The sequence below is a fragment of the Salmo trutta genome, chromosome 35, assembly GCF_901001165.1.
Source record: "Salmo trutta chromosome 35, fSalTru1.1, whole genome shotgun sequence".
In the NCBI taxonomy this organism is placed as follows: domain Eukaryota; kingdom Metazoa; phylum Chordata; class Actinopteri; order Salmoniformes; family Salmonidae; genus Salmo; species Salmo trutta.
Genome location: NC_042991.1, coordinates 38,757,222 through 38,770,281, shown reverse-complemented (window position 1 = coordinate 38,770,281; position 13,060 = coordinate 38,757,222). Strand labels below are relative to the sequence as shown.

At 43.7% G+C, this 13,060-nt stretch overlaps 1 protein-coding gene across 1 annotated transcript in view; it reads left to right on the top strand.

Moving 5' to 3' along the window:
* Nucleotides 1-13,060, top strand: part of LOC115175179 (fibronectin type III domain-containing protein 4-like) — a 97,817-nt gene that overhangs the window by 44,694 nt on the left and 40,063 nt on the right. The window contains exon 2 of the mRNA XM_029734418.1: nucleotides 10,826-10,941. Within this exon, the coding sequence (XP_029590278.1) occupies nucleotides 10,826-10,941 (116 nt within the window). The remainder of the gene's footprint in view (nucleotides 1-10,825; nucleotides 10,942-13,060) is intronic.

Genomic DNA, 13,060 nt, shown 5'->3' with positions numbered 1-13,060 from the left:
GCTGTCTTCAACCAGGATCTCAGCGATCACTGCCTCATTGCCTGCGTCCGTAATGGGTCCGCGGTCAAACGACCACCCCTCATCACACCTCATCACTGTCAAACGCTCCCTAAAACACTTCAGCGAGCAGGCCTTTCTAATCGACCTGGCCCGGATATCCTGGAAGGATATTGACCTCATTCCATCAGTAGAGGATGCCTGGTTATTCTTTAAAAGGGCTTTCCTCACCGTCTTAAATAAGCATGCCCCGTTCAAAAAATGTAGAACCAGTAACAGATATAACCCTTGGTTCACTCCAGACCTGACTGCCCTTGACCAGCACAAAAACATCCTGTGGCGTTTGCATTAGCATCGAATAGCCCCCGTGATATGCAACTTTTCAGGGAAGTTAGGAACCAATATACACAGGCAGTTAGGAAAGCTAAGGCTAGCTTTTTCAAACAGAAATTTGCATTTTGTAGCACAAACTCCAAAAAGTTCTGGGACACTGAAAGTCCATGGAGGATTAGAGCACCTCCTCCCAGCTGCCCACTGCACTGAGGCTAGGAAATACTGTCACCACCGATAAATCCACAGATAATTTCAATAAGCATTTTTCTATGGCTGGCCATGCTTTCCACCTGGCTACCCCTACCCCTACCCCGGCCAACAGCCTTGCACCCCCCACAGCAACTTGCCCAAACCTCCCCCATTTCTCCTTCACCCAAATCCACATAGCTGATGTTCCGAAAGAATTGCAAAATCTGGACCCCTACAAATCAGCCGGACTAGACAATCTGGACCCTCTCTTTCTAAGATTATCGGCCGCAATTGTTGCAACCCCTATTACTGGCCTGTTCAACCTCTTTTTCGTATCGTCTGAGATCCCAAAGATTGGAAAGCTGCCGCGGTCATCCCCCTCCTCAAAGGGGGAGACACTCTAGACCCAAACTGTTACAGACCTATATCTATCCTACCCTGCCTTTCTAAGGTCTTCGAAAGCCAAGTTAACAAACATTTCGAATTCCACCGTACCTTCTCCGCTATGCAATCTGGTTTCCGAGCTGGTCATGGGTGTACCTCAACCACGCTCAAGATCCTAAACGATATCATAACCGCCATCGATAAAAGACAATACTGTGCAGCCGTATTCATCAACCTGGCCAAGGCTTTCGACTCTGTCAATCACCACATTCTTATCGGCAGACTCAACAGCCTTGATTTCTCAAATGACTGCCTCGCCTGGTTCACTAACTACTTCTCAGACAGAGTTCAGTGTGTCAAATTGGAGGGCCTGTTGTCCGGACCTCTGGCAGTCTCTATGGGGGTGCCACCCTTTTCTCTGTATGCATCAATGATGTCGCTCTTGCTGCTGGTGATTCTCTGATCCACCTCTACGCAGACGACACCATACTGTATACTTCTGTCCCTTCTTTGGACACTGTGTTAACTAACCTCCAGACGTGCTTCAATGCTATACAACTCTCCCTCCATGGCCTACAACTGCTCTTAAATGCAAGTAAAACTAAATGCATGCTCTTCAACCAATCGCTGCCCGCACCTGCCCGCCTGTCCAGCATCACTACTCTGGACGGTTCTGACTTAGAATTTGTGGACAACTACAAATACCTAGGTGTCTGGTTAGACTGTAAACTCTCCTCCCAGACTCACATTAAGCATCTCCAATCCAAAATTAAATCTAGAATCAGCTTCCTATTTCTCAACAAAGCATCCTTCACTCATGCTCCCAAACATACCCTCGTAAAACTGACCATCCTACCTATCCTTGACTTTGGCGATGTCATTTATAAAATAGCCTCCAACACTCTACTCAACAAATTGGATGCAGTCTATCACAGTGCCATCCGTTTTGTCACCAAAGCCCCATATACTACCCACCACTGCGACCTGTACACTCTCGTTGGCTGGCCCTCACTTCATATTCGGCGCCAAACCCACTGGCTCCAGGTCATTTATAAGTCTTTGCTAGGTAAAGCCTCGCCTTATCTCAGCTCACTGATCACCATAGCAGCATCCGTAGCACGCGCTCCAGCAGGTATATTTCACTGGTCACCCCCAAAGCCTATTCCCCCTTTGGCCACCTTTCCTTCCCGTTCTCTGCTGCCAATGACTGGAACGAATTGCAAAAATCACTGAAGCTGGAGACTCATATCTCCCTCACTAACTTTAAGCATCAGCTGTCAGAGCAGCTCACAGATCATTGCACCTGTACATAGCCCATCCAACTACCTCATTCCCATATTGTTATTTATGAATTTGTTTTGCTCCTTTGCACCCCAGTATCTCTACTTGCACATTCATCTTCTGCACATATATCACTCCAGTGTTTAATTGCTAAATTGTAATTACTTCGCCACTACGGCCTATTTATTGCCTTACCTCTCTAATCTTACCACATTTGCACAAACTGTATATAGATTTTTTTCTATTGTGTTATTGACTGTACGTTTGTTTATTCCATGTGTAACAGGTCGCAGTTGTAAATTAGAACTTGTTCTCAACTGGCCTACCTGGTTAAATAAAGGTGAAATAAATAAAAATAAAAATAAATTATAGAGGGACTTATTCACAGCATACATAATCAGAGCCACAATACACTCTATGAAACCCAACAGGCAACATCAATAGTCAGAGACCGAGGAATCTCTAACTGCTATCTGACAGTTCGTACAGGAGGTCGCAACGCTCCCTAATGAGTTCCAAACTGCCTCTGGAAGCAACGTCAGCACAAGAACTGTTCGTCGGGAGATTCATGAAAATGGGTTTCCTGAGCCAGCTTAATTGTGCAGCTCCCTTTATTGCTCAGTAGCCCAGCTTTTTAATTTAACATTGTTATCAGGAAGTATTCCAAAAGCATAAAGCTGGGGATACGAATTATCTTGACGCCCCATTTCAAGACTACCTTGTTTAGCTGAGATTCTTGAATCCTTGCTTAATGTACAACTTTGTTCCTTTTTATCTGATGATTGTATTCTTAATATAAACCAATCAGGGTTTAGGGCTAGTTGTTTATAATGCTGTCAATGCCTTGGATGCTAAAAAGAGCTGTGCTGCTTTGTTTATTGATCTGTCAAAGGCGTTCGACACTGTTGATCATTCTGTTTTACTGAAGAAGTTATCAAGAATAGGCCTGGGATATACAGCCTGGTTTCTGAATTATCTTAGTGACAGAACTCAGGCCATCTTGATAGATGGGGGTTAAATCTGAGTTATTTTAGTGACAGAACTCAGGCCATCTGGATAGATGGGGTTTAAATCAGAATTATCTTAGTGACAGAACTCAGGCCATCTGGATAGATGGGGGTTAAATCTGAATTATCTTAGCGACAGAACTCAGACCATCTTGATAGATGGGGGTTAAATCTGAATTATCTTAGCGACAGAACTCAGACCATCTTGATAGATGGGGGTTAAATCTGAATTATCTTAGTGACAGAACTCAGGCCATCTGGATAGATGGGGTTAAATCTGAATTATCTTAGCGACAGAACTCAGGCCATCTTGATAGATGGGGTTAAATCAGAATTATCTTAGTGACAGAACTCAGGCCATCTGGATAGATGGGGTTAAATCTGAATTTCTTGAGATTCAAAAAGGTGTTCCTCAAGGTCCGATTTTGGGTCCATTATTGTTCACTTTGCATATTAATGACATAGGGAACACTGTTAATACTTGTAACATTCATCTCTATGCAGACGACACAGTTTTGTATTCCTGTAACACCTCGGTGCAGCAGGCCATTCAGGAACTTCAACATGACTTTAATTCAATTCATAAATCACTTACAGATCTTAAATTAGTGTTAAATTCAAGTAAAACGAAGCTCATGCTGTTCTCTCGGTCACGAAATGTTGACCCTGAGGACCTGCATATTTGCACTATACATGGAGCCCAAATTGAGCTTGTTTCTCAATATCAGTACCTGGGTGTCTGGATTGATAACAAGTTGTCCTTCCTAACGCATATAGAAAATCTGACTAAGAACCTAAGATTTTTTTTATATTGAAATAAATAATGCCTTTTAGTGATATTGTTTACATGCATGTAGAAACCTTTGTTTTGAGCTCCTTGGACGCGATCTACCATTCAGCAATACGTTTTATCACAGGGGGACAATTTTAGGACTCATCATTGTAGTCTGTATAAAAATGTGGGCTGGACCTCTCTGTCTGTAAGAAGGCAGGATAGCGGGCTCGTTTACCGGAACCACACATATATAAACAAGCTTTGGATAAAAGTGTCTGGTAATTGGCATGTATTAATGTCTCCCTCTTGGTTCTTTGCTACTTGATAACATGGTGTTACTGTCTAAGAAGTCAGAGATTATTTTTCAGATTCTGTAAATGCCTGTTTTTGTTAGCGTTTGTACATCACACCATGTCCACATCAGAATGTGTCTGATGCTTTAACATGCCATACTGCGCTTTGGAACACTATCAAGTTGAAGGGACACAACCTATTCATTTGTATGTAGATGGAACATAACCTCTCTCCCTCTTCCCCCTCTCTCTCCTCTCTTTCTCTCCTCTCTCCTCTCTTTCTCTCTCTGTCCTCTCTCTCCTCTCTATCTCTCTCTCTCCTCTCTCCTCTCTCCCCCCTCTTTCTCCTCTGTATCTCCCTCCTCTCTCTCCTTCCCCTATACATCTGTCAGCATCTATCTATGTTAACCCACCCCCTATCTCTCCTCTCTCTCTCTCCTCTCTCTCTCCTCGGTCTTTCCTCTCTGTCCTCTCTCTCTCCTCTCTCTCTCTTTCTCTCTCCTCTCTCTCCCCTCTCTCTCCTCTCTCTCCCCTCTCTCTCCTCTCTCTCCTCTCTCTCTCCTCTCTCCTCTCCTCTCTCTTTCTCCTCTCTCTTTCCTCCCTCTCCTCTCTCTCCTCTCTCTCCTCGCTCCTCTCTCCTCTCTCTCCTTCCCCTATACATCTGTCAGCATCTATCTATGTTAACCCACCCCTATCTCTCTCTCTCTCTCCTCTCTCTCCTCGCTCCTCTCTCCCTTCTCCCCTCTCTCCTTCCCCTATACATCTTTCATCATCTATCTATGTTAACCCACCCCCTATCTCTTCTATCTTCACCCACCAAGACAACTGATCCACAATCAGAGCTTCTCATTAAATGGGAAAATGAGGTAGACCTGACGCCGCGACCCGATGATGTCACTCAATATCTCTCCACCCCCCCAACACACACACACACACACACACACACACACACACACACACACACACACACACACACACACACACACAGATACCTTAACAGTCTTTTCCCATGTGTGTCACTCAATATCTCTCCACCCCCCCAACACACACACACACACACACACACACACACACACACACACACACACACACACACACACACACACACATATATACACACACCAATACCTTAACAGTCTTTTCCCATGTGTGTCACTCAATATCTCTCCACTCACACACACACACACACACACACACACACACACACACACACACACACACACACACACACACACACACACACACACACACACACACACACACACACATACACACATACACACAGATACCTTAACAGTCTTTTCCCATGTGTCACCAGGCATTGACTCCACTAGGCAGACCTGTACCCTATTCCCTATATAGTACACTACTTTAGACCAGGGCCCATAACCACCCTATTCCCTACCTAGTGCACTACTTTAGACCAGAGCTCATAACCACCCTATTCCCTACCTAGTGCACTACTTTATACCAGAGCCCATAACCACCCTACTCCCTACCTAGTGCACTACTTTAGACCAGGGCCCATAACCACCCTATTCCCTACATAGTGCACTACTTTAGACCAGAGCCCATAACCACCCTATTCCCTACCTAGTGCACTACTTTAGACCAGAGCCCATAACCACCCTACTCCCTATATAGTGCACTACTTTAGACCAGAGCCCATAACCACCCTACTCCCTACCTAGTGCACTACTTTAGACCAGAGCCTATAACCACCCTATTCCCTACCTAGTGCACTACTTTAGACCAGAGCCTATAACCACCCTATTCCCTACCTAGTGCACTACATTATACCAGAGCCCATAACCACCCTATTCCCTACCTAGTGCACTACTTTAGACCAGAGCCCATAACCACCCTATTCCCTATATAGTGCACTACTTTAGACCAGAGCCCATAACCACCCTATTCCCTATATAGTGCACTACTATGGACCAGAGCTCATAGGGAATAGTAAGTCTCCTCACTCTCGGAGTGATAACTGGACCCCTGGCCAGCTGACATTCTACCGTATCTGTCATTGGTTGGAATTGTTTTTCTTTATGATACTGTGTGTCATCGGTCACCTTGGTGACAGAACAGAACAGGATAGGGCAGGGCACGACAAGGCAGGGCACGGCAGGGCAGGGCAGTGCGGGACGGGACAGGAGGCCAGTATTGATTGTCCCTGAGATAAGAGGGAGGGAGGGAAGCCAGTATCGATTGTCCCTGGAGATAAGAGGGAGGGAGGGAGGGAGGCAGGGAAGATGGAGAGGGAGGGAGGGAGGGACGATGGAGAGGGAGGGAGGCCAGTATCGATTGTCCCTGGAGATGGGAGGGAGGGAGGGAAGGAAGATGGAGAGGGAGGGAGGGATTTCCCAATTTCACCATTTTCTTCTTTCATTTTTCTACTCTCATGTCATCAACCTCGCGTATGCCTCAGGATAACTTTATTAAAGGTTTACCTGCCTTATCAATTTCCTAAACGTGTCCTAAATGCAACACATATTGTAATATCAATGAATATCCAATTACTATTGGAACGCAATAACTAATTGGATTATGCTAAAGGTAATTGGATTCCACATTAATTTGGACGTTTTTCAATTACGTTATCCATCAATGCTCGCTGATATTTTTTGCCATATCGTGCAGCTATCATTGATAGCTACATAAAAAGCTATCTTTTCCATTATTTTCTCACATGAATAGACTTGGACCCTCCTTCCCCCCTTTATATTATTTCCATATTTCTCATAACAACCCTTTTTCTTTCTCCGTTTTTCTCACATTGGCGTGATGAGTCTCCCTCAGTGTCACAACACAAGTCCATTAGGTTTGTGTTAAAAAATAAAGGGCATAGTCTCCCTCAGTGTCACAACACAAGTCCATTAGGTTTGTGTTAAAAAATAAAGGGCATAGTCTCCCTCAGTGTCACAACACAAGTCCATTAGGTTTGTGTTAAAAAATAAAGGGCATAGTCTCCCTCAGTGTCACAACACCCAAAGTCCATTAGGTTTGTGTTAAAAAATAAAGGGCATAGTCTCCCTCAGTGTCACAACACCCAAAGTCCATTAGGTTTGTGTTAAAAAAATTAAGGGCATAGTCACAGGGTATAGCCAGTCAGTGTAGTCCTCCAGCCTCCTTCCCTCATTTTATACCTTATTTTATTGTTTAAAGATCTTTAAAAAACAAAACAAAAAAAACATTGGTGTGTTTTTTTCACCATCTGATCATGGCATGGGGGTTGTTTCGATGACAGATGTTGTTTGTTTGAAATCTGGTTTCATTTCAGAGACACACATGATCATGTTTTCTTGCAAAACACTATATATCCGTCTCACCCTCAAAGAAATAAGTAGTATACTAATGTCAACTGTAATAACTACTTTTTTATTTTTTTTTATAAATAACTAACTGTACAAATAATATGTTTAGCAGATGCTCGTATCTAGAGTGACTCACAGTTAGTGCATTCAACTTCAGATAGCTAGGTGACCACAGATCACAGCCAAATAAACAGAACGAAATCTATTCCAGCTGAACAATGGATATGTTCTGCAACAAATGCATTTTAATACATATCTAAAATCTATGAATAAAAAAAATCGGAGAACAGTAATATTTTATACACACATGAAGGTACCCATGAACAATTATTTCTGATGGGGAAAAAAAAACCTGTGAAAATTTGGCGTTTTGGAAGACAACTCTCCAGCTAACTGGCTGTCGGGTTGGATGGGGAGCGCTGCTGCACAGCTATTTTTTAGGTCTCTCCAGAGATGTTCGATCGGGTTCAAGTCCGGGCTCTGGCTGGGCCACTTAAGGACATTCAGAGACTTATCCCGAAGCCACTCCTGTGTTGTCTTGGCTGTGTGCTTAGGGTCGTAGTCTGGTTGGAAGGTGAACCTTCTCTCCAGTTTGAGGTCCTGAACGCTCTGGAGCAGGTTTTCATCAAGGATCTCTCTGTACTTTGCTCTGTTCATATTTTCCTCCATCCTGACTAGTCTCCCAGTCCCTGGCGCCTGAAAACAACCCCATAGTATGATGCGGCCACCACCGTGCTTTACCGTAGGGATGGTGCCAGGTTTCATCAGACCAGACAATCTTGTTTGTCATGGTCTGAGAGTCCTTTAGGTGCCTTTTGGCAAACTCAAAGCAGTCTGTCATGTACCTTTTACTGAGGAGTGGCTTCCGTCTGGCCACTCTACCATAAAGGCCTGATTGGGGAAGTGCTACAGAGATAGTTGTCCTTTTGGAAGGTTCTCCCATCTACACAGAGGAACTCTGGAGCTCTGTCAGAGTGACCATCGGGTTCTTTGTCACCTCTCTGACCAAGGCCCTTCTCCTCGATTGATCAGTTTGGCCGTGCAGCCAGCTCTAGGTAGAGTCTTGGTGATTCCAAACTTCTTCCATTTAAGAATGATGGAGGCCACTGTATTCTTGGGGACCTTCAATGCTGCAGAAATGTTTTGGTACCCTTCCCCAGATCTGTGCCTCGACATAATCCTGTTTCGGAGCTCTATGGACAATTCCTTTCGACCTCATGGCTTGGTTTTTGCTCTGACATGCACTGTCAACTGTGGGACCTTATATAGACAGGTGTGTGCCTTTCCAAATCATGTCCATTCAATTGAATTTACCACAGGTGGACTCCAATCAAGTTGTAGAAACATTTCAAGGATGATCAATGGAAACAGGATGCACCTGAGCTCAATTTCGAGTCTCATAGCAAAGGGTCTGAATACTTATGTAAATAAAGTATTTCTGTTTTTTATTATCAATAAATTAGCAAAAATTTCCCAAAACCTGTTTTCACTTTTTCATTGTGTGCTATTGTGTGTTGATTGATGAGGAAAAAATGATTTTAATCCATTTTAGAATAAGGCTGGAACTTAACAAAATGTGGAAGAAGTGAAAGGGACTGAATACTTTCTGAATGCTCTGTATACAAACGGTCAGTCACACCCCCTGGTATCTATACAAACGGTCAGTCACACCCCCTGGTATCTATACAAACGGTCAGTCACACCCCCTGGTACCTATACAAACGGTCAGTCACACCCCCTGGTATCTATACAAACGGTCAGTCACACCCCGTGTTACCTATACAAACGGTCAGTCACACCCCCTGGTACCTATACAAACGGTCAGTCACACTACCTGGTACCTATACAAACGGTCAGTCACACCCCGTGTTACCTATACAAACGGTCAGTCACACCCCCTGGTACCTATACAAACGACAAACGGTCAGTCACACCACCTGGTACCTATACAAACGGTCAGTCACACTACCTGGCACCTATACAAACGGTCAGTCACACCCCCTGGTACCTATACAAACGGTCAGTCACACTACCTGGTATCTATACAAACGGTCAGTCACTCCCCCTGGTACCTATACAAACGGTCAGTCACACTACCTGGTATCTATACAAACGGTCAGTCACACCGCCTGGTACCTATACAAACAGTCAGTCACACCCCCTGGATGGTCAGTCACACCCCCTGGTACCTATACAAATGGTCTGTCACACCCCCTGGATGGTCAGTCACACCACCTGGCACCTATACAAATGGTCAGTTACACCCCCTGGCACCTATACAAACGGTCAGTTACACCCCCTGGCACCTATACAAACGGTCAGTCACACCCCCTGGTACCTATACAAATGGTCAGTCACACCGCCTGGTACCTATACAAACAGTCAGTCACACCCCCTGGATGGTCAGTCACACCCCCTGGTACCTATACAAATGGTCTGTCACACCCCCTGGATGGTCAGTCACACCACCTGGCACCTATACAAATGGTCAGTTACACCCCCTGGCACCTATACAAACGGTCAGTCACACCACCTGGCACCTATACAAATGGTCAGTTACACCCCCTGGCACCTATACAAACGGTCAGTTACACCGCCTGGCACCTATACAAACGGTCAGTAACACCCCCTGGTACCTATACAAACGGTCAGTCACACCCCCTGGCACCTATACAAACGGTCAGTCACACCACCTGGTACCTATACAAACGGTCAGTCACACCCCCTGGATGGTCAGTCACACCCCCTGGTACCTATACAAACGGTCTGTCACACCCCCTAGTACCTATACAAACGGTCAGTAACACCCCCTGGTACCTATACAAACGGTCAGTCACACCCCCTGGTACCTATACAAACGGTCAGTCACACCCCCTGGTACCTATACAAATGGTTAGTCACACCCCCTGGTACCTATACAAACAGTCAGTCACCCCCCCTGGCACCTATACAAACAGTCAGTCACACCCCCTGGCACCTATACAAACAGTCAGTCACACCCCCTGGCACCTATACAAACAGTCAGTCACACCCTCTGGTACCTTAGATACAAACAAAAACGTTTCTTTACTTTTATAGTATTGTTATGTTGTATACTCACCCCTTATATGTTCTTGTTCCTCGCTCCTCAGACCGCCTCCCTGTCGGTCATACCACCTTGAAACTAACCAAGCAAAATGAAATATCTCCTTTCCTTTTAGAGACTTACGCAATGTACTTTCCCCTAACAAGTTCTTGTTCCTCTCGTCTCAGACCGTCCCCCTGCTCCTGTCAACGTGTCTGTGATGCACCTGAGGGCCGACTCAGCCACTGTCTCCTGGGAGATACCTGAGGGTGACGTCATCATCGGCTTCTCCATCTCACAGCAGGTGACTACTATGTAGTTATTATTAATTATTATTATTATTATTATTATTATTATTATTATTATAATTATCTAGCCTAGTGGTCCTGTTGACAAAATAGACAAATGTAATGGGTGGATGAGATCTTGGTAAAGGTTTAGTTTGCTAAGTGAATTCCACTTTTAAGATGTTTATTTAGTAAATGTCATTGTTGTAGAGGTTCTGTTTACATCAGTATTTGACGTGCTAAATGTCTGATGTGTTTTAAGGTGAATACAGACGTATATACAGTGCATGTTTACTACTGTAGTACTGTAGGAATTCAGAAAGTATTCAGACCCCTTTGACATTTTACACATTTTGTTATGTTACAGCCTTATTCCAATTTTTATTTTTTTGTATCAATCTACACACAATACCCCCATAATGACAAAGCAAAAACAGGTTTTTTTCGAAATGTTTGCAAATTCATTACAACTCAAACTTTCAAAAAGCACTCGTACATCTGAGCAAACTTTTGTAACAGTTGAACAAGATGAAGGAGAAAGGAAACCACACACTGCTCATGATAGTATCACTGATCTTTAATAATAAGCTTTACGTATCGGCCTCACAGCCTTCGTCAGAGCTTTACGTATCGGCCTCACAGCCTTCGTCAGAGCTTTATTCATTACAACTAAAATACTGAAATATCACATTTTACATAAGTATTCAGACCCTTAACTCAGTACTTTGTTGAAGCACCTTTGGCAGCAATTACATCCTCGAGTTTTCTTGGGTATGATGCTACAAGCTTGGCACACCTGTATTTGGGAAGTTTCTCCCATTCTTCTCTGCAGATCCTCTCAAGCTCTGTCAGGTTGGATGGGGAGCGTTGCTGCACAGCTATTTTCACTTTTTTTGGTAAAGTAGCAAACATTTCTAAAAACCTATTTTTGCTTTGTCATTATGGGGTATTGTGTGTAGATTGCTAAGTTTTTTTAAATTCAACTTATGTAACTTAAGAAATTGTGTAAAAAAAAAAAGTCAAGGGGTCTGAGAAGTTTCCAGAGAGTTTCAAAACACCTCATGTGTCACATGCGTCGAAATGTGTAGACCAAGGTGCAGCGTGGAATATGTTCATCTTGTAGATTTAATGCAAAAATGAACACTTAACAAATAAACAAAAATGACAGCCGACAGTTCTGTCAGGTACTTACAACTAAACAGAAAGCAACTACCCACAAAACCCAAAGGAAAAGACAGGCTGCCTAAGTATGGCTTCCAATCAGAGACAACGAATGACACCTGCCTCTGATTGGAAACCATACCCGGCCAAAACGTAGAAAATAAAACATAGAATGCCCACCCCACACCCTGACCTAACCACATAGAGAAACAAACCCTCTTTCTCAGGTCAGGGCGTGACATCATGATCAAAAGGCAGAGACAGCAGTCCAAAATATTCTCCATTATATGACTAGATTGCCTTAGATTTCACCCACAAAAATTCAGTCTAAATTCACCTGTCTCCAGTTGTTACCAGCTTCAGATGAGATGAACATTCCTACATTATTGTATGACAGTTTCAAACCTGATATTTACGGTGGTAAAAAATGCAACGAAGCATTAGTTAAATATTCAAATGATGCTGAAAATATGAAGATGGTATCAATTACAATGAGAGAATAGATACAGAGAAGAGAAGAACAACCATTCATGCATAATGTGGATGGATATTGCACTGTAAGCATTAACATTTTTACTATTTCTCAGCAATAACTAAGGCTTGGTTCCCATGCTAATATAAATTAGCATGAAGGAAGGTTTGAGTCTGCCCCGTCCCAAGCTAAGAATGTAAAGAAAGCTCAGCGTGCTTGATTTGTCAGGAGATATACGGTTCCAGGGTTAATATCCATAGCTGCCAGAGAGCCATTTTCAGGTGGGATAGCTTTGAGAATGCTTAGAATAGTGGAACTACCTACGCATACTGATGTTTAAACATACTCACTGTGCATACTGAGTAGTAATAGTAGCTGTATGCTCTGTGGGTGATGCTCTGTATTAGTAGTAGTAGTAGTAGTAGCAGTAGTAGTAGTAGTAGTAGTAGTAGTAGTAGTAGTAGTAGTAGGCCTGCTTAGTAATAATAGTAGTAGTAGAAGTA